Here is a 26,796-nt window from a genome sequence, read left to right on the forward strand (position 1 = left end):
ATTTATGTAAGAACTTACCTGATAAATTAATTTCTATCATATTAGCAAGAGTCCATGAGGCCCACCCTTTTTTGTGGTGGTTATGATTTTTTTGTATAAAGCACAATTATTCCAATTCCTTATTTTTTATGCTTTCGCACATTTGTCTTATCACCCCACTTCTTGGCTATGCGTTAAACTGAATTGTGGGTGTGGTGAGGGGTGTATTTATAGGCATTTTGAGGTTTGGGAAACTTTGCCCCTCCTGGTAGGAATGTATATCCCATACGTCACTAGCTCATGGACTCTTGCTAATTACATGAAAGAAAACACAATTTGAAAAAAACGTTACTGTGCCTTTAAGAAATAAAAAGAGCACACAATTTTACAAAACAGTGAAAAATGCAGCAATCCTTCTGAAATTTTCACAGTATGTACCTAAGGCTTTAATATGATTGCACCACAATTTGCAGAACGATTAACCCCTTAATGCCCAAACCGGAGCAGCCTAAAGCCAGCAAACGGTTAAATAACTACAGCACCTTGCCACAGCTTACTGCTGTGGCCCTACCTGCCCTTAGGGATCAGATTTGGGGGAAAAAGCTTCTTTGAGGCCCTCAATCAGCAGCTGGACCCTCCATGTGAAGCAGCCTGAACTGTCTTTCAATTCTAACTGCGCATATGAGGCGCAAAATTAGGCCCCTCCCACTCCACTCCGGAGTTGTAAGGCCTACAAAAATCACTTATAAGTGATTAAATTTTTGCCATGTGGATAATAACCCCAGAAAACACTCCAAAGTGCTTAAAAAAGTGTCTCCAACGAGTATTTCTTAAATAATCGATTGCCCTGAATTAGTGTCAACCAGCCTAATTAGCCCTGTTATGTAAGCATTCAATTCTATACTAAGTCTCAGAACATAGCTTACCCTCCCCACATGGGGATCTTGTCAGTCTTCTAGCATTATCTCAGTCTTGTCTAGAAATAAATGACTGAACATACCTCATTGCAGTCAAGCCTGCAAACTGTTCCCCCCAACTGAAGTTTTCTGATACTCCTCAGTCCTGTGTGGGAACAGCAGTGGATTTTAGTTACAACATGCTAAAATCATTTTCCTCTCAGCAGAAATCTTCATCACTTTTCTGCTAGAGAGTAAATAGTACAAACCGGTACCATTTAAAAATAACAAACTTTTGATTGAAGATATAAAACTACAATTCTAACACCACATTCACTTTACCCTCCCGTAGAGAGACCCTAGTGCTTAGAGCCGGCAAAGAGAATGACTGGGGGGTGGAGCTAGAGGGGGAGCTATATGGACAGCTCTGCTGTGTGCTCTCTTTGCCACTTCCTGTAGGGAATGAGAATATCCCACAAGTAAAGGATGAATCCGTGGACTGGATACACCTTGCAAGAGAAATTATAATTTTATTACCTTATCTCTTCTATAACCCACTGGGAGTGTAATTTCTTCTACTGGTTGTGCTAACACAGCTTGGCCTTGAGGCTAAAAACTTTCAGGATGGGTGGGGATTCCACAGGTTAAATCAACTATTTCAAATACCAATATCAAGTTAATGTCAATACTTGTAAACAATTTAATACACTCCAGCAGGTAAAGTGGATCATTGGGAACAAATTAAAGGAGAGAACATTTTTGAGTTAACTGTCCCTTTAAAACACAAAAATTACAAAATAAATCTAAAAACTTAAGTGTATACAACCCCAATAAGAATATGTAGGGAGTCCATAATAGATCAGCAGAAATAGTCCATAGAAACAAGGTTTAAGAGAAAAGAGTCTCCCCAAAAGTTGATTGCAGTGATATTCATACACCTCACAGGACAAGGAGAGACATACAATAGTACTCTGTTGGACAGGTGCTAACACTTTTAAAGCTATAACGCAGCTCTAAGTAAAAAAAGCTGTCAGGTACAAAGCCCGTCGGCTCCCAAGGATAGTCAGGAACTCTAAGGTAAAATTTAAAACAAATTTATTAAAACACAAGGACTTCCATAGAAACTAATGTCACAAAGTATATGATATGCAACAATCACCGCTTTCAGCTCGGTCACAAGCCGCAGGGAAGGCAAGAGCAACAATTACATTGGTATGCCAAATCACTCCTTTGTTTAATGACACAAATGTCCGTAGTCCTCCAAAAAACATCCAACGTACGTTTCGCTGATGTCAGTCATCTTTTTCAAGGATAAGAGTAAACTTTTTTTTTAATTACACGTTCTGTCTGAATCATGCAAGTAGTTTAAATACTGAAGTAATAAGTGTAAGTTTTTAGCTAATATAAAGTACTATAATTTCTAAAATAATAGGCTCTGCAATTTTGAAATATAGGTTTCCCTTATATAATCGTATCTGCTGAGGACAATTATGGATAAAGTGTTCATTACAAAGGAGGCAAGCGATGTTAAAGAGACAATGTATTGTTAAATTGGTTTATTGTGTTTTCAGATACTTGTCATATAAACTGCAGCATTTAAAATGTATGGAAAATTGTTCCTTTGGGTATAGTTTTGTATATGAAATAGCTGTTTCTGCTAACTGAAACCACAACCCAATACAGTGAACTGATATTGTAGGGAGAGGATACCTCATTATGTTACCTGTCTAATTATTTACACATAGTCCTGTTCCTGTTAAAGTGATGGTAAATTTTCCCCTTTGTATAAACAGATCGGGAATGTTAGTAATATTTTAGATGGAATTCAGTTCATGTAATAAAGATGCACTTAAAGGGACACTGGACGCACATTTTTTCTTTCATGATTCTTCCTTACACGTCGCTCTTCATTTGCTGCTCCTCTCTGCCAATCCCTTCACTGGCTTCCTCTTGCCTCCAGGACTAAACACAAAATCCTCACTCTGACATACAAAGCCCTCAACTGCACTGCTCCCCCTATATCTCAGACCTTTTCTCCAGATACTCTTCCTCCCATCCCCTTCGCTCTGCTCATGACCTCCTACTCTCCTCCTCTCTTGTTACTGCCTCACACTCCCGTTTACAGAACTTCTCCAGACTGGCTCCCATCTTGTGGAACTCTCTGCCTCGCTCCACGAGACCCTCTTCTAATTTTAACAGCTTCAATCGCTCCCTAAAGACTCTACTGTTCAGGGATGCATACAGCCAACACTAACCTTTCCTAACTTAATTGCTTTCCCCTTGAACCACTTAGCATGTAAGCCTATGAGCCCAGCTGTTTGTAGATCACCTTCATAACAGTGCAACTCTCAGCAGGGCCCCCTACCCATTTGATCCCTATAAATGTTATCTTGTATATGTTTATAGCGCTGCAGAATCTATTGGCACTCTTCAAATTACTGATAATAATAATAAAAGACAGAGCAGCAATTTCAAGCAACTTTCTAATTCACTCCTATTGTCAATTTTTCTTCGTTCTCTTGGTATCTTTATTTGAAAAAGCAGGAATGCAAAGATTACAAGCCAGCCCATTTTTTGTTCAGCACCTGGGTAGCGTTTGCTGATTGGTGGCTGCACTTAGTTTACCTTCTTTGTCACATCCCCCACTGGGAGCATTATTTTATCTAAATCTTCTTGTATGCATTATGTTTTGTAACCAGGGACAGTCAATACCAGATTTTTTGTTGTTTAAAAAGATAGATAATCCCTTTATTACCCATTCCCCAGTTTTGCACAACCAACACTGGTATATAAATACACTTTTTACCTCTGTAATTACCTTGTATCTAAATCTCTGCAGACTGCCCCTTTATTTCAGTTCTTTTGACAGACTTGCATTTTAGCCAATCAGTGCTGACTCCTCTGTAAATTTACGTGCATGAGCTCAATGTATGTACATGAAACACATGAACTAACGGCCTCTAGTGGTGAAAAACTGTCCAAATGCATTCAGATTAGAGGCGGCCTTTAAGGTCTAAAAAATTAGCATATGAACCTCCAAGGTTTAGCATTCAACTAAGAATACCAAGAGAACAAAGCAAAATTGGTGATAAAGGTAAAGTCACGAAAGTTTTTTTTGGACTTGACTGTCCCTTTAAAGTTCAGAAATGGTCAGTATGAGCAGGAATACAATAGGCAAACTCAGCTATTTCAAATAAGAAAATAGAGATCAAGGAGCTATTTGTAAATAATTTAACACACTCCAGTGGGTAAAGTGGATAACTGTAAACACATTAAAAAGGAGAAAATACTGGATTACACTGTCCCTTTAAAGTAACTATTTATTTGACATAGATTGTTTGCTTTATCTGTCCTTCATTAGCTTCCGCAGAAGAGATTAGAGAGAGGTTTTAATATGGCAGCTCCCATTACTTTATAAAAACTCATGGGAATTAAAAATCCCACAATTTTCAGGAAATGGCGACAGAATAAATAAACAATATTGCAAAGTAGTTTTATTACAGAAAATTAAAATATTTTACAGAACAATCTAAAAATGTTTAATGTCCAGCTAACCCCTTAGCTGCTGTAACCATTTCACACCCGTGCACTGAGCCATTTCTGATCGTTTAGATGCTGCTGGAAGTAATTTTTCAGTGAGAAACCCACATAAGCTTTAGTAGACCTATAATTGTATTATATAACATAGCACTAACAGAGAAAAATTCAGTGTTTTTATATATATATATATATATATATATATATATATATATATATATATATATATCAGCAAAATGCATTTCATGCAGCCAGGGAGGCTATCCTAATCCAGACAAGTGCTTTTGGATGCCTTTTAAACATTTAATGTTAACGTAGGGGCTCACCTTGTACATCTATACACCTGGTATAGAATTCCAGCTAGGGAAACAATGGCACCTCAGTGATCACCTGACTATAATGCCCTCAACAGTGACTAAATTGCAATAAGGGTTTATCAACATATAAATAAGGACCTTTGGGTATATGTATATCATTTTGATCTGCACTTGGAGGCTTCCATGAACCTATACTCAAAGAAATACACATTTTTATATGCCAGGTGATCCTTTGACTATTCAGACCTATATAGGGACCCTGGATCCCCCCTAGGGATGACAAACACACTGATCCACCTTGTAATCACTTGAGGTGCAGAATGAGCCTCAAAGAACATCCCTAGAGGACGACATGCAGCAATCATCACCACTTTAGGTATTGTACGGATGACAACTACGTGTCACCTTCTGTACTTAAGAGGTTAACCTCTGATTTCCCAGATTTCTTTTAGTATGAATTTTCTGATGAGTATTAAGATTTGATTTCTGAGTAAAACATTTCCCACATTCAGAACATGAAAATGCTCTCTCCCCTGCATGAGTTTTCTGATGAACAATAAGATTTGACTTACGGTTAAAACATTTCCCACAATCAGAGCATGAAAATGCTTTCTCCCCTGTATGAATTTTCTGATGAACAATAAGATATGATTTCAGAGTAAAACATTTCCCACAGTCAGAACATGAAAATGATTTATCTCCTTTGTGAATTTTCAGGTGTTCAATAAGATATGATTTTGTGGTAAACCATTTACCACAGTCAGAACATGAAAATTTTTTCTCCCCTGTATGAATTTTTTGATGCCTAATAAGATCTGATCTTAAAATGAAACATTTCTCACATTCAGAACATAAAAATGCTTTCTCTCCTCTATGAATTTTAAAATGGTCAATAAGGTATGATTTCCTGTTAAAACATTTTCCACATTCAGAACACGAAAATCCTTTTTCCCCTGTATGAACGATCTGATGTCTAATAAGTGATGATTTCAGAGCAAAACATTTTCCACATTCAGAACATGAAAATTCTTTTTCCCCTGAATGAACTTTCTGATGCCTATTAAGAGATGATTTTAAAGTAAAACATTTCCCACACTGAGAACAAGAAAATGCTTTCTCTCCTGTGTGAATTTTCAGATGGCCAACAAGAGTTGATTTCGTAGTAAAACATTTCCCGCATTCAAGACATACATTTTCTTCATGGCTTCTTTGATTTTGAAGAAGAGTGAAAGAAGTATCAGTACTCTGATCGCGACTAGGATTATTGCAGATTGTGAATTCACCTGTTGATAAGACACAAAAGGTAATAATGTTATTTATGAATGACATTAAAGCATTCAGCTTTATTTGTTTAGAATGTCGCATTTATAAAACATGTTTTTTACTTGTAGATTATCGTTTTTATATAAAAACTAATGTATAATGTTTAAAATATCTATGTAGTAAACATAAGCAGAAAACATAATTCTGGAATTCTGTAACGTAATTAAAAAATATTTTGTGCTTTTAAAATGCTGTTCACATAACATGTAAATAATATAATGACCAGTCACACAACTACATTTTATAACTATTGCTTGTGTGCACAAATGTTGCTTTAGTTTTTTGCACTCCTATTGGCTTTGTAAAGCTTGTTTTCTCTTCACTACATGGTGGAAAGTTGGATCTGTAGGCACCATATTCATTTAAATGGAAATTATTTAAGCTTATGACCAATAATTCATAAAGTGGTATGAAAGTTTATTTAAAAAATATTTAACAAACTTTTTTTCCTGAACTAATGCAAAGTGTACCTATTTAAAATTTCTGCCTCACTTTATTCCAAACCTCCAAAGTCACCAATGCTTTTGGAAAGTTCCATGGCCCCTCAAAACCAGAATTCCTTAAAAAGCCCACTCCAAGGCATTACTCTCATATCATCTCTGGGTTGGCTTCAAGCATGAAATGAAGCAAGGCCAGTATTGTTTTTATGTTTGTGTGATCTCAATTTAAAATAATATAGAGTAATCCTGCAAAGGTTGGTTTATACATAAATGAGTGTATTTTTTGTATCGGTACTGCAGGGCTGGCAAATTAGTTAAAAAACAAAGAAGACCCAAAAATTCAAAAGAAGTTTTGGAGTGGCCACATGATGATGTAACACCTGTTTGCCAAAAAAAAAAAAAGGAGTTAAGGAGACATTAAAACTATATACCAATCTCACAAAAAAAACAAAATTATGCTTACCTGATAAATTTATTTCCGGATATGGTGAGTCCACGGGGTCATCAATTACTGTTGGGAATATCACTCCTGGCCAGCAGGAGGAGGCAAAGAGCACCACAGCAAAGCTGTTAAGTTTCATTTCCCTTCCCACAATCCCCAGTCAATCGACTGAAGGAAAATGGAGAAAAAAAGAAGCAACACAAGGTGAAGAGGTGCCTGAGGTTGAGACAAAAATAACTGTCTTAAAATAAACGGCAGGGCTGTGGACTCACGATATCCAGAAAGAAAAAAATATATCAGGTAAGCATACATTTTGTGTTCTATCCTAAGATATGGTGAGTCCACGGAATCATCAATTACTGTTAGGAATCAATACCCAAGCTAGAGGACACAGAAGATTAGGGAGGGACAAGATGACCAAGTTGCAGCCTTGCAAATCTGTTCCACAGAGGCCTCATTTTTGAAAGCCCAAAAAGAAGAAACAGCCCTTGTAGAATGAGCTGTAATTATCTGAGGAGGCTGCTGTCCAGCAGTCTCATACGCCAAACAAATAATACTTCTCAACCAGAGAGAAAGAGAAGTAGCATTAGCTTTCTGAGCTTTACGTTTCCCAGAAACACAAACAAACAAAGCAGAAGACTGGCGAAAGTCCTTAGTCACTTGCAAATAGAATTTAAGAGCATGCACAACATCTAGGTTGTGCAACAAACGTTCCTTATGAGAGGGATTAGGACAGAAAAAAGGAACAACAATTTCCTGATTAATATTTCTATCTTAAACAACCTTAGGAAGAAAACCAGACTTGCTACGAAGGACAGCCTTATCTGCATGAAATATGAGATAAGGAGAATCGCACTGCAAAGCTGAGCGTTCTGAAACCCTCTGAGCAGAAGAGATAGCAGTAAGAAACAAAACCTTCCAAGATAACAATTTAATATCTATGGAATGCAATGGCTCAAACGGAGCCTGTTGCAAAACTCTGAGTACAAGGTTAAGGCTCCAAGGTGGAGCAACAGATTTAAACACAGGCCTGAATCTGACCAAGACCTGACAAAAAGATTGCACATCTGGCGCACCTGCCAGGCGCTTGTGCAGCAAAATAGATAGAGCAGAAATCTGACACTTCAGAGTACTGACAGACAAACCCTTCTCCAAACCTTCCTGGAAAAAGGATACAATTCTTGGAATCCTGACTCAACTCCAAGAGTAACCCTTGGATTCACACCAATAAAGATATTTACACCATATCTTATGGTAAATCTTTCTAGTAACAGGCTTACAAGCCTGAATCATGGTCTCAATGATCAACTCGTAAAAACCACGCTTAGATAAAATTAAGCGTTTTATCTCCAAGCAGAAAGCTTCAGAGAAATGAGATTTGGATGAAGAAAAGGACCCTAAAGGATACAAGATCCTGCGAGGCCACGCAGGAGCTATTAGAAACACTGATGCTTTCTCCTGCTTAATCTGAGCAATGACTCGCGGAAGGAGAGCAAACGGAGGAAAAAGGTATGCCAACCTGAAGTTCCAAGGAATTGCCAAAACATCTATTAGGAAGGCCTGAGGATCCCTTGACCTCAAACCGTAATTTGGAAGCTTGGCGTTCTGTCGAGATGCCATCAGATCCAATTCCGGTACCCCGATTTGATAATTTAAACTGGAGAACACTTCCGGATGGAGCTCCCACTCCCCGCAATGAAAAAGTCTGTTTGCTCAAGGAATCCACTTCCCAGGAGACCACTCCTTAACGTGGATAGCAGATAGACAGCAATTGTGAGCTTCCGCCCACGGAACAATCTGTAATCCGCCGAGGTTATGTTGTCTGATTGGACCCTTAAACACCGGGCTAAGGACAACCAAAGCCAATCCAATATGTTAATGGGGAAAGCAGGCTCTTCCTGAGTCCAGTGTCGCTGCACGCTTATCGAGTCCCAGACTGCTCCCCAGTCCAGCAAGCTGGTGTCCGTGGTCAAAATCACCCAGGAAGATCTCAGAAGCATGCGCCCTGAGACAGAAATTAATAAGAAAAACCATCACAAGAGAGAATCCCTTGTTGACTGAACTAGATCTATCCTATGAAACAGATCCGTATGGTCCCATGCCATTGTTGAGCACACACACTACAGAGCTCTCAAATGGGGCCGAACAAGGGGAATACGTCAATGGAGACGACCATTAGACCAAATACCTTCAACCGTAGAGCCACTAAGGGCCGAACATAAAACTCAGAGAAAAATAATTGGAGAAAATCTCTGATTTTCTGGTCTCTGTCAGAAAAATATTGAAGAAAAGGAATATTATGGTTCCTAAGAAAACTACCCCTGTAGCTGGAACAAGGGAACAATTTCCAGACTCACTATCCAACATGTGAAGCATGGAAAAGACAATACGATCTCTGAATGAGATATTGTCTATTAACATTATGGCGCCTGAAACAAAAAGTCTCAAGGAAGGGCGCCCCCTTAATACCCCAACAACTGAACACTGCCCAGAGGGATACAAATCAGGGAACTGTGTCAAGGCCACAAAACTGAAAAGTCTTTCAGAAAAGCAAATTTCAGGAACTTGAAATACGCATCCTCTAGGTCTATGGTCGGAAGAACTGACCCTTCTAGACCAGGGAAAAAAGAAACAAATAGTTTCCTATTTGAAGAACGGTATCCTGAGAAAAACTTGCAGAGATACTTTAAGTCCAAACGCAAGCAAAATTGCCGGTCTTTAATCTGGACTGAAGATAAACACGAGAGGAGGAACCTGTTTCAAAAAGGAAGGTATAAGTAACTCTTGAGATGCAATGACCACAGTCCAACTGGGACATCTCGTATCCACGCTGAAGAGAAAACAGGGTCACACATATGCAATCCATGATTGGGGGCAAGCCCTCGTGCTGAATTAAACCCAGCAGCAAGACTTTATTCCGACGTCCTTAAGGTCTAAGCTGCTTAGTTAAAAGACCCTTTTTCATTTCTGTCCGACCAGGACTAGACAAGGTCCCACCCTTGTAAGAAGCGTTAGAAGCTTTGTCTTTGAAAAAATCCAATCAAAACACGATCCACAACGTCCAGAAGGCTAGTACAGCAAAGCCAGATATCTTGGCACCCAGTCAAATGACTTGCATGGAAGCAATAGAAGGGATGAATTAGCTAGTTTAAGAGCCAATTTCTGTCCTGGGTCTCCTCCAAAGAAGCCTTTACCAAAAAAAGGTATCAGACAGGGTGCTGCACCCAAAGGATGCCGCACATGATCCAGTGGACATACAAACTGCAATATAAGTTTCCAGCTTATCCATTGATCCTTAAAGGAGCAGCAATCTGCTATAGGAATAGAAGTTTCTTAACTAGAGTAGAAAAGCTCCTTCTACTATAGGCACCGTGCGCCAATATATTTAAAGGGGACAGGAAAAACATCTTGGTAAGACATGAGAAAGAAAAAGGAATTCCTGACTTCTCTCATTCCTGTGGAAAAAATCCCTTAGCACGGTCTGGAACAGGAAACACTTCCACAAAGGAATTCCAGCAAATATTAAATTTACTAGATATTCTTGGGTTTACAATGACAAAATATCTAAGTCGTCCAGAGTAGCCAAAACCTCCTTTAACATTACACGAGGTGTTCAGGCATAAGTCTAAAGGATACCACTTCAGTATCAGATGAAGGAATTATACTGTCCAAATCTGAGGTCTCACCCTCAGAGGCTACCGACATATCCTCCTCCTCAGACCTATGAGGAAGGCAACCTAAGTAGCAGCAGGCGGGACAGAAACCAAACTATCTGAATCTCTAATGTTCCTCTTGTGATTTCCCTTAGTATAGGAAAAGCAGATAAAGACATAGATACCGCATACGATATCTGGACAGCAAATTCTGCAGGCAAACAACTCCTCCAGGAGATAGAAAGGAACCGCAGTGCACTGCATTTGACGCCATTGAGGCTTGAGACGTAAAAGGAGAAAACTGTGGCATTGCCTAAACAGCATCATCCTAAGAGACAGTGACTCAGAGATAAATAATTTATAGTTATGCAGCACGGAATTGTATATAGTAAACAAAAAAGTGCCACAGGGCATAACCAGCCTATATAATAAAACAGAGACACCCATGATCTGGCATTTAGATATATACCTGACAGAAGAGTTATTAGACACACTATATTCTCAGTATCTCAAAAGACAAAAAACATAAAATTTAAAGGAACAGGCCTCTGTTCCAGAACAGTATGTCTCAAATCTTAGGCTTGTAAACCATAAAATATTATTGCCAACATCAGTTGATACATAAAAACTTCCCTTAAAAAATGTATAGGGGATGTCAGCGCCATTTATCATATAACAAAAAAACTTTAGCGCCCTCTAATGGTCACAGGGTAGTGACTGTAAATCAACATAGAAAAATCTCAAGGAATTATTGCCAACATCCCGTTCAAGATTCAGGTAATGGCTTCGCAATTTAAAAGAAGCTCTTCCGTGGCACGGAAACCTCTGTATCCACAGACACATCGCTCCGATCTGATGGAGAAGAGAAGGGGGCGTAGTCACATTACCGGCTCAGAGAGAGCCAAAAATGGCGCTTCCCTGCCATGCGGAAACAGAGGCATAGTACAGAAATGAAGCGCGCAGTTAATCTAACTGCCACATTCTATCAAACAAGATCCGCTGAGCTACAGTAAAACATCTGTGCCAGCCTTTAGTCTGACAGTACTCTTAATAATTTAAAAACAATCGTGCCGCTCTTACAAAACTTCAAGATAAGAATATTAAGGCGCACTCAGAAGCATCCGATTGGAACATATAATTTTAAAAGGATAATGCGAAAGCAAACACCACATAAAAAATAGAGGAATCAATAAAATTAATGATCATCTACCCACATGACGAATAACCAATTCAGGGAATACTTAACCCATAAAGAATTAACCCCCTAGTCTCTTTTAGTCACACTCAGTGCCTGCGTCCTGCCAAGAATATCCTTCCCCAGGATATATATGTCCCAGATATAATGCAGCATAATAATTTCAGAAGTACATGTCCCCCAAACATAGAAGATCCAGCACTTATCTCCATCTAGCCGTCCGGCAGGAGGACAGCTTACACAGTGTGAGAGGATGCCACTCCTCACAGAGACTGGTAGAAAAAATAAAGAACAGAGCAAACCTACTCTGGCTTTCAATACTATGGCAGCAAATATGTTAGGAAAACGTAGTAAGGCCCACCTCACAAGTTCTTAACTGCTTTAAAGCCACCACTGCCATACTGAAGAGACTAACGTGGAGTACAGCTAGACCCAATCTAGAGAGGAAGTTCAGAGTAAACCTACTCTGGCATTCAAAATAATAAAATCTTGATTGATGTGAAAAAAATCCAATCTTCTTCAGACACTAAAACTTCACCTTCTCCTTGCACTGAAGGCAAAGAGAATGACTAGGGACTGTGGGAAGGGAAGTGATACTTAACAGCTTTGCTTTGGTGCTCTTTGCCTCCTCCTGCTAGCCAGGAGTGATATTCCCAACAGTAATTGATGTTCCTGTGGACTCACCATATCTTAGGAGAGAAATGTGTATTATTTAAAAGGTAACATTAAAGCAATGTGAGTGCTACATATAAAAAGTAAAACAATACTATATCACAAATTTAACATTTTTAAATTTTCCAGTTAAGCCACCTGTATTCTCTGCAGCGCCATGTTGTAACATAGGTTTTACTTTGACTCTACAGCACCTAAGCCTCGCTCCACAAGACCCTCCCTTAGTTTTGAAAGCTTCAAGCGCTCCCTAAAGACTGTTCAGGGATACATGCAACCTACACTAACCTTTCCTAACCCCAGATCCTCTCCTCCTTTGTTATACTCTTGAACCCCCTTAGCATGTAAGCTTATTAGCCCAGCTGTTTGTAGATCGCCTTCTTAAAGGGCCAGTCAACACCAGAATTATTGTTGTTTTAAAAGATAGATAATCCCTTAATTACCCATTCCCCAGTTTTGCATAAGCAACACAGTTATAATAAACATTTTACCTCTGTAATTACCTTGTATCTAAGCCTCTGCAGACTGCCCCCTTATTTCAGTTCTTTTGACAGACTTGCATTTTAGTCAATCAGTGCTCATTCCTCGGTAAATTCACATGCATGAGCTCAATGTTATCTATATGAAACACATGAACTAATGCCCTCTAGTGGTGAAAGACTGTCAAAATGCATTTAGATTACAGGCGGCCTTCAAGGTATAAGAAATTAGCATATGAACCTCCTAGTTTTAGCTTTCAACTAAGAATACCAAGAGAAAAGAGCAAAACTGGTGATAAAAGTAAATTGGAAAGTTATTTAAAATTACATGCCCTATTTGAATCATGAAAGTTTTTTTCTGACTTGGCTGTCCCTTTAAGAGCCGACTACAAAAGTGCGACTCTAGGCAGGGCCCTCTACCCATTTGATCCCTATAAATGTTACCTTGAATATCATACTTATGTTTATAGCACTGTGGTTTCTGTTGGTGCTCTACAAATAACTAATAATAATAATCTGTAGCTTTATGTCCCTTGTGAGGTCCTAAAAAAAAAAAAATCAAACAAAGAAGAAGAAAGTTCAAACTTTTGTGTCGATTAGTGCCCCCACAAGATCAAGTTTGTGAAGAAGATGCTCTTTGAGATTGTTAGGAGCTGAGCATAAAGAGGGGACCACAATTGTTAATAGTATCAGTAGATATTATGCTGGAAAGAAAGGAATAGTGTGTTGTAATGATGAAAAATCAGACAGGAGGTTTACAGGATAAAGCCACAATTTCGGAAACTCTTCTAGCTGAAGAAATGGCCAAAAGAAAAAGAACCTTCAAAGATAAAAGTTGGAGGTCCAAACCATGTATAGGTTCAAATGGAGTTCTAAAATATTGATTGGTAACCTTGCCTCTTGAGATTTCCAAACCCCTTGTGCTGTCAGAGATCCCCAGACAGCTCCCCAACCTGAAAGACTTGCATCTTTTGTGATTACAGTCCAGGTAGGATGAACAAAAGAGGACCCTTGAATTAAACAATGGTGATCTAACCACCAAGACAGAGAGTCGAAAGTTGGGATTTAAGGATATTAATTGTGATATCTTTGTATAATCCCTGCACCATTGATTCAGCATACAAAGCTGGAGAGGTCTCATATGAAAACGAGCAAAGGGGATCGCGTCCGATGCTGCAGTCATGAGATCTAAAACTTCCAGGCACAAAGCCACTGAAGGTTCCGACAAGCTGAAACCAATTTTATTTGTCTCTTGTCTGTTAGAGACAAGAGTCATGGACACTGAATCTATCTGAAAACCTAAAAAGGTAACCCTTGTCTGAGTAATCAAGGAACTTTTTGGTAAATTGATCCTCCAACCATGTCTTTGAAGAAACAACACTAGTTGATTTGTGTGAGATTCTGCAGAATGTAAAGACTGAGCTAGTACCAAGCTATCGTCCAAATAGTCCTTATAGTCACCATTTTGAAAGTTGGCACTCTTACAAAACGATTCAAAATTTTCAGATCCAGAATTGTCCTGAATGAATTTTCTTTCTTTGGGACAATGAATAGATTTAAATAAAACCCCAGACCCTGTTCATGAAACTGAACTGGTATAATTACCCCCTGAAAGCTCTAGATCTGAAACACACTTCAGAAAAGCCTGAGCCTTCACTAGATTTGCTGGAACGCGTGAGAGAAAATCTTCTCACAGGAGGTCTTATTCTGAATCCTATTCGATACCCTTGAGAGACAATGCTCTGAATCCAATGATTTTGGACAGAATCTGCCCAAATGTTCAGGAAAATTTTTAATCTGCCCCCCCACCAGCTGAACTGGAATGAGGGCCGCACCATCATGCAGACTTGGGGGCTGGCTTTGGTTTCTTAAAAGGCTTGGATTTATTCCAACATGAAGAAGGCTTCCAATTGGAACCAGATTCCTTGGGGGAAGGATTTGGTTTCTGTTCCTTATTCTGTCGAAAAGAACGAAAACGATTAGAAGCTTTAGATTTACCTTTAAATCTTTTATCCTGAGGTAAAAAAACTCCCTTCCCCCCAGTGACAGTTGAAATAATGGAATCCAACTGAGAACCAAATAAATTGTTACCTTGGAAAGAAATAGATAGCAATCTAGACTTATATACCATGTCAGCATTCCAATATTTGAGCCACAAAGCTCTTCTAGCTAAAATAGCTAAAGACATAGATTTAACATCAATTTTGATTATATGAAAAATAGCATTACAGATAAAATGATTAGCATGTTGAAGCAAGCAAACAATGCTGGAAAAATCAGAATCTGTTTCCTGTTGCGCTAAGCTTTCCAACCAGAAGGTTGATGCAGCTGAAACATCAGCTATAGAAATTGCCGGCCTGAGAAGATAGCCAGAAAATAAATAAGCTTTCCTTAGATAAGATTCAAGTTTCCTATCTAAAGGATCCTTAAAGGAAGTACTATCTTCCATAGGGATAGTATTACGTTTGGCAAGAGTAGAAATAGCGACAGAACAGAAGAGCAGGCACTGCACAGTGATACTATTAATGTAAAAGTCCAAGTTTATTGATATATAAATTTTAAAAATCACAGCAAAAAAAAACGCTGTAAGCACATAGTAAGAGCCAGGGAAAAGCAGGCAGACAAACAAACACGGGAGTCTGACGCGTTTCACGCCCCCTAGTGGCGCTTATTCATAGACATAATGGCTGCACTGAGAATGTTCTGTTTAAAGGGATAACTTGAATGTGATAGGCCATTGCTTAATGTTAAGCTCCAATCAATTATGCCTAAGCAACAAGTTGAACCTCCCTCAACAGCGATGCTCAGATGTAACCACATAAAATTTAAAAGAAACAGATCCTAATGATTACAATACACATATTAATCTAAAAAAATACAAAATATACAATATAATCACAACCATATGTTACATTATGGCTCACAATAGAATGAAAAGGGAAACATAGCCCCACAGAAAATAATTTTATAATAATAGAAAGAGTTTAAAGGGCAACTTAGAAATTAACCTACTTATCGATGAAATAGTTAATATCACACTCTCGGTTCATACCCATAGGTGAGCGTGTTTTAAGTTTTAACATCCAAAATAACTCTTTTTTTCCAAAATTGTGAATTTATTACCTCCTCTAATGGGGGTGGTGGCTATATCGATGACTTTGATAGTCATGTCCGCTATATTAGTGAAATGATAACCATTAAAATGAATGGCCACCGCCGAATCCTTATTATAATTCTTAAAATCACTAGTGTGTTCACCAAACATTTTGCGGATTTCCCTAGAGGTTTGTCCTGTATATTGATAATTGCATAGATTGCATGTTAAAAGGTAAATAACAAATGTGGTGCCACCATTCGCATAGAAATCCATTTCAAAACTGTGTCCTGTGCAACTGCTAACAAACTGTTTACCCCTAGATATATGGGGACACGTGACAATTACGTTTCCCACATCTGAAATTGCCTATTTTATTTAACCAAGTTTATGGACATTTTCTCTAATAACCAAACTGGGTGATAAACTTTGACCAAGGGTTCTGGATTTTTTAGGGACAAATTTAACATTGTTAATGTGTGGTTTTAAAGTGTCATCTCCTGAAAGGATATGTAAATGCTTTTTAAGAATTTTTATGACATTATATTGTTGGGAATATGCAGTGGTAAACACTATGGAGTCCTTAAACTTAGAGTTTATCTTGTTTTCATTATGTTGCCCTTCCCAGTCCTTATTTTTTTGTTGTTTTCCACTATATGTTTTTATTTCTTTTTGACATTTTTCAAGTGAATCTTCTCCATAACCTCTGAGTAACAGCCTATTATTAAGCTCTATGGATTGGTACTCATATACTTAGACTTAGTATTTCTACGCAGTCTAATGAATTGTTCCCTTGGTATAGCTTTAACCACATGGCTAGGATGTTGTGAAGTGGCATGAAGTATTGTATTACCTGCAGTAGGCTTACGGAAGGTCTTAGTTACAATATTATTGTTACTAATCTGTAGTGTTAGATCAAGGTAATTGACCTATTGGGTACTATACAAGTATGTAAATTGAAGATTAAAAGAGTTATTATTTATATAGACCATACATTTCTCAAACTCCATATCATCTTAGGGCTTCTTAACGATGACCAAAAGGTCATCAATATAGCAGAGATATAAAAGGATGTTCTCAAGCCAAGGATTTTCAATACTATATTATATTGGTAAGTTCCCACCACAATACATATAAATTCGCAAACGCAGGGGCAAATTTAGCCCCCATAGCGGTGCCACAAACTTGGTTATAGAAAACACCATCAAACAAAAAGTAATTGTGAGACAATAAAAATCTCAATACATCTCCTATGTAGTGCCTGGTGGTGCTTTCTAGACCCATCTCTCTGTCCAAAAAGAACTCAACAGCCTGTATACCCAAATTTTGTGGAATACAAGTATACAGAGAACATACATCAATGACTACCCATGAGAAATAGTTTTCCCACTTTACAGTTTCCAAGGATTGAAGGGGTTGGGCACTATCCCTAAGATAGGACAACTGTTTTTTAGCTAATGGCTGCCAAATTCCATCTAACCATGCCCCCAATCGCTCTAACAAGGAACCCACCCCGAGACTATAGGTCTTCCCGTGGATGGAGGGGATCCTTGTGAACCTTGGGGACATGGTAAAAGATAGGAGTTAAGGGTTATCTGGGATAAGATTGTTGATGTCACTATCCTTAAATATACCTAATGTTACACCCTCATAGACAAGTTGTTCTAAGTTTTTTTGAAAGTATTAAGTGGGTTACATGTTAGTTTTTTATATACATTACTGTCCATTAGCTGTTTATGGGCTTCTAGGAAGTAAGCATCTTTGTCAAGTACTACTATGCTGCCACCCTTATCCGCAGCACCACCTTTAATCTTTCCCGTAATGAACATTTAGTGGTTAAATCCCTTCAAAACAATACTAATATTGTCATTAAAAATGCGGATAAGGGTGGCAGCATAGTAGTACTTGACATTGATGCTTACAGAAGATTCACTTGAAAAATGTTGAAAAGAAATAAAAACAAAAAAATATGGACTGGGAAGGGCAACATAATGAAAACAAGATAAACTCTAAGTTTAAGGACTCCATAGTGTTTACCACTGCATATTCCCAACAAAATAATGTTGTCATAAAAATTCTTAAAAAGCATTTACATATCCTTTCAGGAGATGACACTTTAAAACCACACATTAACAATGTTAAATTTGTCCTTAAAAAATCCAGAACCCTTGGTCAAAGTTTATCACCCAGTTTGGTTATTAGAGATAATGTCCATAAACGTAATTGGTTAAATAAAATAGGCAATTTCAGATGTGGGAAACGTAATTGTCACGTGTCCCCATATATCTAGGGGTAAACAGTTTGTTAGCAGTTGCACAGGACACAGTTTTGAAACTGATTTCTATGCGAATGGTGGCACCACATTTGTTATTTACCTTTTAACATGCAATCTATGCAATTATCAATATACAGGACAAACCTCTAGGGAAATCCGCAAAATATTTGGTGAACACACTAGAGATGTTAAAAATTATAATAAGGATTCGGCGGTGGCCAATCATTTTAATGGTTATCATTTCACTAATATAGCGGACATGACTATCAAAGTCATCGATATAGCCACCACCCCCATTAGAGGAGGTAATAAATTCACAATTTTGGAAAAAAAAAAAAGAGTTATTTTAAATGTTAAAACTTAAGAGACGCTCACCTATGGGTATGAACCGAGAGTGTGATATTAACTATTTCATCGATAAGTAGGTTAATTTCTAAGTTGCCCTTTAAACTCTTTCTATTATTATAAAATTATTTTCTGTGGGGCTGTTTCCCTTTTCATTCTATTGTGAGCCATAATGTAACATATGGTTGTGATTATATTGTATATTTTGTATCTTTTGAGATTAATATGTGTATTGTAATCATTAGGATCTGTTTCTTTTAAATTTTATGTGGTTATATCTGAGCATCGCTGTTGAGGGAGGTTCAACTTGTTGCTTAGGCATAATTGATTGGAGCTTAACATTAAGCAATGGCCTATCACATTCAAGTTGTCCCTTTAAACAGAACATGCTCAGTGCAGCCACCCATTTGTCTGCCTGCTTTTCCCTGGCGTCAGCCACCCGTTTGTCTGCCTGCTTTTCCCTGGCTCTAACTATGTGCTTACAGCGGGGTTTTTTTTGCTGTGATTTTTAAAATTTATATACCAATAAACTTGGACTTTTACATTAATAGTATCACTGTGCAGTGCCTGCTCTTCTGTTCTGTCGCTTACTAGCTTGAGTGACTTGATTCTGCCACTGCTAAGGCACTCCGTTGCTATTGGAGGAACTTGGATGACTTTTTGGCAGGTTTTACTTCCGCTTTTGGGAACGGTGAGAATTGGATGTTGCTTGGGCTGACACATACACATAGAAATAGCCCCATCAACTTTGGGGATTGTGACAGACCCTTCTGTCAGGACTGAAGGAGTTAATTGTGTTTAGCTAAGAAACTAATTTCTAAAGACAGAGTTGCTGGCTCCAGCTATAATCTAATTAGTGCTAAGCATTCTATTGTTTGATCACCTCCAGAGAGAAAACGCCTAAGTGATAAGAAGGGCCAAGAGTGTCTTGTGGTTGAAGTGTTTAAGTAATATAATTCTATTGTATCATGTCAAAGGGCTTGTTCCCTCCATGTAATGTACAACAGTCTTTCAACCCCCATCTGGGGGGGTGTCAAACCTGTATAAATACTAGGCATCTAGCCTTTAATAAATGTCATTCTGTTTAAACCTGAAAACTGGCTGGTTTGTGAATTGCTGATTCCCTATGCAGGACGTTGTTCCCTGGTATTAACCCTTGGTACACTGTTGGTACCGTAACATTGGTGGCAGCGACGGAATGAACCTTATCGCCCAGAAGAGCAACTACACAAGCCAGTAACCTCAGGAAGAGGGGGATTATTACAATACTGACTAAGATGGAAAAGAGAAAAGTAAATTTTGCAGTTTTTAAAAACTTCCTGGAAACAGAAGGAGAGATTGATGGGTACCTTGCGGATTTTGAGAGGCAATGTGCACTACACAAGGTACCCGCAGAGGACTGGGTCACGATATTATCTGGAAAATTATCCGGCCGGGCCAGAGAGGCTTTTCGGGCCATTCCAGATGAGGAAGTCAGGGATTATAATACGGTAAAAGAGGCTCTGCTCTCCAGGTATGCGGTTACACCGGAGGCATACCGGAGGCGGTTCAGAGACACTGTTAAATTAGCTGGAGATTCCTACCTTGAGTGGGCATGTAAGGTGCACCGCACAGCAGCTCACTGGATAGCGGGGTGCCAAGCCATATCTGGGGAAGAGGTGCTGCAGCTATTCCTGTTGGAACATTGCTTCGACAAGTTACCCGCAGGAGTTCGAGAGTGGGTTCGGGACCGTAAACCCTCCACCCTGCAGGAAGCGGCTCGCTTGGCAGATGAGTATACGGATGCCCGCAAACTGGACACTGCTACCACTAAGCCCCCTGCTAGAGTGGAGTACAGACCCCCAGTCACCCCAGCAGCTGCCGGTTACCAAACCCCGGCGCACCGCTATACCACACGGCCTCCGGCCACGAACTACCCTCAGAGAGCCCTGTTCAATTTGCGGGGCTACTCACAACCGATTCGATGCTTTGGATGTAAGCAACTAGGGCACAAAAGACCAGAGTGTCCCCTAAACGCAGCGAACCAAGCGCAGTCCTGGAGAAGACCTGCCGGCGGAATCCCACGTAATCCTCAGCCTGCGGCCCGCTACGTAGAGGCGCAAGAATGCTGGAGCATCCTACATGAGGCAGACCTTGTGCAAGCTGCCCACCGGAATAACCGGCAACTGGTTAAAGTGAATGGGAAGAAGGTCAGTGGTCTACGGGATACTGGTGCTACCATGACCTTGCTTCAAAAGAACTTGGTGTCTGAGAAACAGTACACTGGAGACACTGTGGCTGTGAGGGTAGCAAGGGGCGATGTGTTCAGCCTACCTGTTGCCAGGGTACATTTGGATTGGGGAGTGGGCGCTAGACCTGTGAATGTGGGGGTCAAGAAGGACTTACCTGCTGATGTTCTTCTTGGAAATGACTTGGCCCCCCTTGTTTCTGCCTACGCTCCTATGGGTCCCGCTGATGTTAACTCTGTGACTACCCGTGCCCAGATCCGTGCAGCAGAGACTGACCCACCTGCTGCTAAGCCCCAGGACGCTGAGCTCAGTAAATCTCTATCCGCTATTGATATGTGGAGGTCCCGTTACAATGCGCTGATGAAGGAGAAGAGGAGCGCAGAGGAAAAAGCACGTTTAGAACGTGAATCTCTGCTAGACAAGCTGCACCGACAGACTGCAGAAAACACCAGCTTGAGAGTGGGACATGAAACCTTAAAGACAAACTTAGCGACACTTGAGGAGAAGCTGACGCTGGCTCATAGTGAGGTGCAGCAACTCAAGGGCACCCTATGTCAGTATGAAGGGATTGTGGATACCTATAAAGAGCAGGTACAGAAAACTCGTAAAGAAGCTGATGGGATTTTGAAGGACTGTTTAGCCCTAGTCTGGGCACTGAGGAAGTTGAACCCTTCTTTGTATGGACAGGAATTCTCTCTCATAACGGGAATACAGATGGATTGTCCTGGCAAACTGACATGCCTACCACCTCCTAGTCCGGTCATCCCCAGGTTGACCCGCCAAAGGGTCAAGCCGGGTCTGCCGGAGTGTTCCACAACGGGGGAGATATGTGACAGACCCTTCTGTCAGGACTGAAGGAGTTAATTGTGTTTAGCTAAGAAACTAATTTCTAAAGACAGAGTTGCTGGCTCCAGCTATAATCTAATTAGTGCTAAGCATTCTATTGTTTGATCACCTCCAGAGAGAAAACGCCTAAGTGATAAGAAGGGCCAAGAGTGTCTTGTGGTTGAAGTGTTTAAGTAATATAATTCTATTGTATCATGTCAAAGGGCTTGTTCCCTCCATGTAATGTACAACAGTCTTTCAACCCCCATCTGGGGGGGTGTCAAACCTGTATAAATACTAGGCATCTAGCCTTTAATAAATGTCATTCTGTTTAAACCTGAAAACTGGCTGGTTTGTGAATTGCTGATTCCCTATGCAGGACGTTGTTCCCTGGTATTAACCCTTGGTACACTGTTGGTACCGTAACAGGGATTTTTTCCCAAAACTCCAATCTGGCTGCTGGCAAAGGATACAACTTTTTAAACCTAGAAGAAGGAATAAAAGAAGTACCAGGCCTATTCCATTCCTTTGAAATCATATCAGAAATAGCATCAGGAACTGGAAAAACCTCTGGAGTAACCACAGGAGGTTTATAAACAGAATTTAAATGTTTACTAGTTTTAATATCAAGAGGACTAGTTTCCTCCATATCCAATGTAATCAACACTTCTTTTAACAAGGAACAAATATACTCAATTTTAAATATATAAGTAGATTTGTCAGTGTCAATATCTGAGGAAGGATCTTCTGAATCAGATAGATCCTCATCAGAGGAGGATAATTCAGTATGCTTTCGGTCATTTGAAAATTCATCATCTTTATGAGAAGTTTTAAAATACCTTTTACGTTTATTAGAAGGCGGAATGGCAGACAAAGCCTTCTGAATCGCATCAGCAATAAAATCTTTTATATTCACAGGGATATCATGTATATTAGATGTTGAAGGAACAACAGGCATTGTACTAGTACTGATGAATACATTCTCTGCATATAAAAGCTTATCATGACAACTGTTACATACTAAAGCTGGAGATATAATCTCCGCTAACTTACAACAGATACACTTAGCTTTGGTTGAACTGTTATCATGCAGCAGGGTTCCAACAGTGGTTTCCGAGACAGGATCAGATTGAGACATCTTGCAAATGTAAGAGAAAAAACAACATATAAAGCAAAATGATCAATTTCCTTATATGGCAGTTTCAGGAATGGGAAAAAAAACTGCAAACAGTATAGCCCTCTGAGCATAGAAAAAGGCAAGAGGCATATAGGAAGTGGGGTATAAATAATAAAATTATTTGGCGCCAAGTATGACGCACAACAAATTATTTTTTGGAGCTAACTACATCTGGAAATGACACAACTCGCATCATGGCAGACGCAACCTTTTGCAAGGAAACCTGGCATCGGAAATATCAAATTTGCATCACCGCATATAACTTCGCGGCAAAAAATTCTCGCGCCAAGAATGACGCAATAAATATCAGCATTTTGTGGCAAAAGGAAATATACATAAACCTGACTCATGGCAAATATAAGTACAAGTACAATACATATATTTAGAACGTTACATTAATACATAAAGTGCCAAACCATAGCTGAGAGTGTCTTTAAGAAATAAAAACATACTTACCAAAAGACACCCATCCACATATAGCAGATAGTCAAACCAGTACTGAAACAGTTATCAGTAGATATAATGAAATGTGAGAGTATATCGTCGATATGAAAAGGGAGGTAGGAGATGAAGCTCTACGACCGATAACAGAGAACCTATGAAAAGATTTTCTGTGAGGAAAACCATAGAATTCAATAGGTGATACTCTCTTCACGTCTCTCTGACATTCACTGTACTCTGATAGGAATCGGGCTTCAAAATGCTGAGAAGCGCATATCACAGAAGAAAATCAAGCACAGACTTACTTCACCACCTCCATAAGGAGGCAAAGTTTGTAAAACTGAATTGTGGGTGTGGTGAGGGGTGTATTTATAGGCATTTTGAGGTTTGGGAAACTTTGCCTCTCCTGGTAGGATTGTATATCCCATACGTCACCAGCTCATGGACTCTTGCCAATTACATTAAAGAAATCAGACAGGAGGTTTAAAGGATAAAGCCACAATTTCGGAAACTCCTCTAGCTGAAGAAATGGCCAAAAGAAAAAGAACCTTCAAAGATAAAAGTTGGAGGTCCAAACCATGTATAAGTTTAAATAGAGGGACTTGAAGGACCCTCAAGACCAGATTAAGTAACTGGATGAATAACTGGTCTAATTCTTATTAAGGCCTGTACAAATGTCTGGATATGAGGAATCTCTGCAATTCTCTTGTGGTATAAAAAAAGATAAGATAGAAATTTGACTTTAAGAGAATTGGCTGATGAACCTTTCTGTAAAGCGTCCTGAAGAAATTAAAAAAATTATAGGAATTCTAAAAGCATGCCAATGGTAACACTTTATTTTATACTAATAAAAAAAGGTTGGCCAAACCTTTTGATAGATACACCTGGTGATATGTTTTCTAACCTGTATTACGGTATCAATCATCTTATCAGAAAAACCTCTTTGTAACAGGACTAGGCATTAAATCGCCAGGACGTTAAATGTAGAGTCTTGAGGTCTTTTTGTAAGAAAGATCCCTGAAAAGAAGACAGAAAGGTGGGGATGATGACATACCAAGTCATGTGAGACCACAAATCAGAATTTCTGATGCTTATTCCATTGATAGCAACACAAATGAAGAAAAAAGATAAATAAGATTGAAAGACGAAGGAACCACAAGAGCATCTATTAGCTATGCCTAAGGGTCTTTATGCCGAGTACAATAATGTAGAAGCTTGTGGTCCAAACAAGAAGCTATGAAATCTCTGGAAGACCACATCTTCTCACAAACTGATTTAAATACCTTGCTCCCAGGTGACTTAGTAAGTCTGCCTCCCAATTGTTCACTCTGGGAAAGTGAAAGGCAGAAATCAGACATGTAGACTTTCTTCCCAGTTTAGAAAGTAGAACACTTCCTTCAATGCTAGGGAGCTGTGAGTTCCTCCCTGGTGAATTATGTAAGCCACAGCAGTAATGTCCAATAGGAAATCAAGGAAGCTCTCATGCCTGAGGTTGGACCATCTCAGAAGATGGTACGAAGCTGTAGAATGTTTATTGGTAACCTCCCCTCTCTAAATTCTCAGGGACCTGAAGTCGTTCCCCAACTGTTGGCTGAAATCTATTGTAATCACAGTCTAACCAGGGTGAATGAAGGATCCTCCCTCGATTAGGGAATGGTAAGTCTGCCATTTAGTTTAAGACTGTCTGTGCTTGGGATCAAAGGAGATCTTTTGAGACAGATCCTCCATTACTGCTAGGAAGCGGATTGAGTTGAAGAAGAAAGCAGGTTCTTTGTAGTCTGCTTTGTTCTGTTACAGATAAATGCATAGAAACTGAGTCAATGGTGGATCCCAGAAAGGACACAAGTTTGAGGAATTAATTATTTATTTTCTTCATAAATGGAAAGAGTCCACAGCTGCATTCATTATGTTTGGGAATTAAGAACCTGGCCACCAGGAGGAGGCAAAGACACCCCAGCCAAAGGCTTAAATACTCCTCCCACTCCCCTCATCCCCCAGTCATTCTTTGCCTTTCGTCCCAGGAGGTTGGCAGAGAAGTGTCAGAAGTTTGTTTTGTCTCTTATGGAGGGTAGTACTCTTCGACATGGGACGGGAGTTTTAAGTAATCCTGTCAGCATCTCAGTGAGAGCCTGGATGAAAGTTAGAGTCCAGAGATGCAGGGAGAGTCTTTCTGCGAAACCATCCCGACTCATTAACAGCTCCACAAGCAATCGGCGTTGTCGAAATTCGCTTCGTTGCCTGCTTTCTTCTCTCAAGTCCATGGCGGAGGCACTACTACTATTCATCACACTTGAAGGGCCGTGTTCCTGTTCCACGCCGTAGATTCCGGTAAGATCGTTTTATGTTACTTCATCTGAATGTACTGTATCTTATTTGTTTCCTGTAAGGTACTATCCTGCAGGACTTATTAAGTATAAAAAATAGGGCCTCAGTGAGGCTCCTTTGGTTCTTGGAATCAAGGGTTAATATCTCCCGAGGGGGATTATTGAACAGTTTTTTTTTTTTAATCATGCTTGTTATGTGATTCAATCTGCTAATGTGTAGCTTTTTTTGGACTGTACGGTTCACCTTGTGACTGGACATGTTTACGTTCTGGTCTTCCATTTCCGCATTCTTGACCGTGTGGCGACTGAAAAATTCGGGTCTGCTAGTGTCTGGTTCTAGGAGGTGGTGAGTGCCCCAGCCATTGTGGGTGACAGGTGCAGTCTAGATTTTTCTTTAGTCCATAGATTTTTCTTTAGTCCATATTATTATATTCTCTATCCAGTTATGGAGGATTCTGATGCTGAGACTGTTCAAATGTCAGATTCAGATTCTTTGAAGAATGCGAATTGGCCCCGTTGACACAGGTCACTCAGTTATATTCGATATGCCGTATTAGAGCACCTTGTTCCTCGGGCTCGGGGAATCAAGGGTCCGCTGAGCCATCCGTCCCTGGGGGTTCTGTCCTCCGAAAGAAGAGTTCCCTACTGCTCCCTACTTCTACACATGAGGGTAACCCAGATTATGTTTATCCCTCCTTACAGGGCGGCTTGTTGTAAAGGTCTTACCTGGATTGGAGTCTGTAGCAGAGAAATATGCTCACCGTTACAGGTATCACAGCCCAAAATGATCAGGTAAGAAAACCACCTGGGCTGTGAATAAATGCACGGGGGCTGTGTGCAAAAAACAAGGAACTGAGTATGCTGTACAAACAAAGGTAAATCTAAGAGAGTAGTCAAGGTATTGCAGAGATCAAAGGAAGCCAGAGGTGCAGGTAAACGAAGAACAGAGCCGGGGTCACAAGCCAGGGACAGTCTTAGGGATTCAGGAAGAAAGACACCTAAACAGGAAACAAAGAACTGACACTGAGCACAGTAAAAGGCAGGGTTATATAGCCAGCTAATGAGCTGCTAATTGGTAGGAATTCTCAGGTAAGCCTGACTGACAGGTTGTAAATGAACAGAGGTGATCCAGGCAAAACAATATCCAGAGTCCACCC

General features: G+C 39.6%; 1 protein-coding gene across 4 annotated transcripts in view; it reads right to left on the reverse strand.

Annotated features, from left to right (window-relative positions):
• Nucleotides 1–4,352: 4,352 nt before the first annotated feature.
• Nucleotides 4,353–26,796, reverse strand: part of LOC128666692 (gastrula zinc finger protein XlCGF57.1) — an 89,218-nt gene continuing 66,774 nt past the window's right edge. For all 4 annotated transcript variants that reach the window (XM_053721430.1, XM_053721431.1, XM_053721428.1 and 1 more), the window contains one exon: nucleotides 4,353–6,012. In XM_053721430.1, the coding sequence (XP_053577405.1) occupies nucleotides 5,144–6,012 (869 nt within the window). In that variant the 3' untranslated portion in view covers nucleotides 4,353–5,143. The remainder of the gene's footprint in view (nucleotides 6,013–26,796) is intronic.

The sequence above is a fragment of the Bombina bombina genome, chromosome 7 (assembly GCF_027579735.1).
Source record: "Bombina bombina isolate aBomBom1 chromosome 7, aBomBom1.pri, whole genome shotgun sequence".
NCBI lineage: Eukaryota > Metazoa > Chordata > Amphibia > Anura > Bombinatoridae > Bombina > Bombina bombina.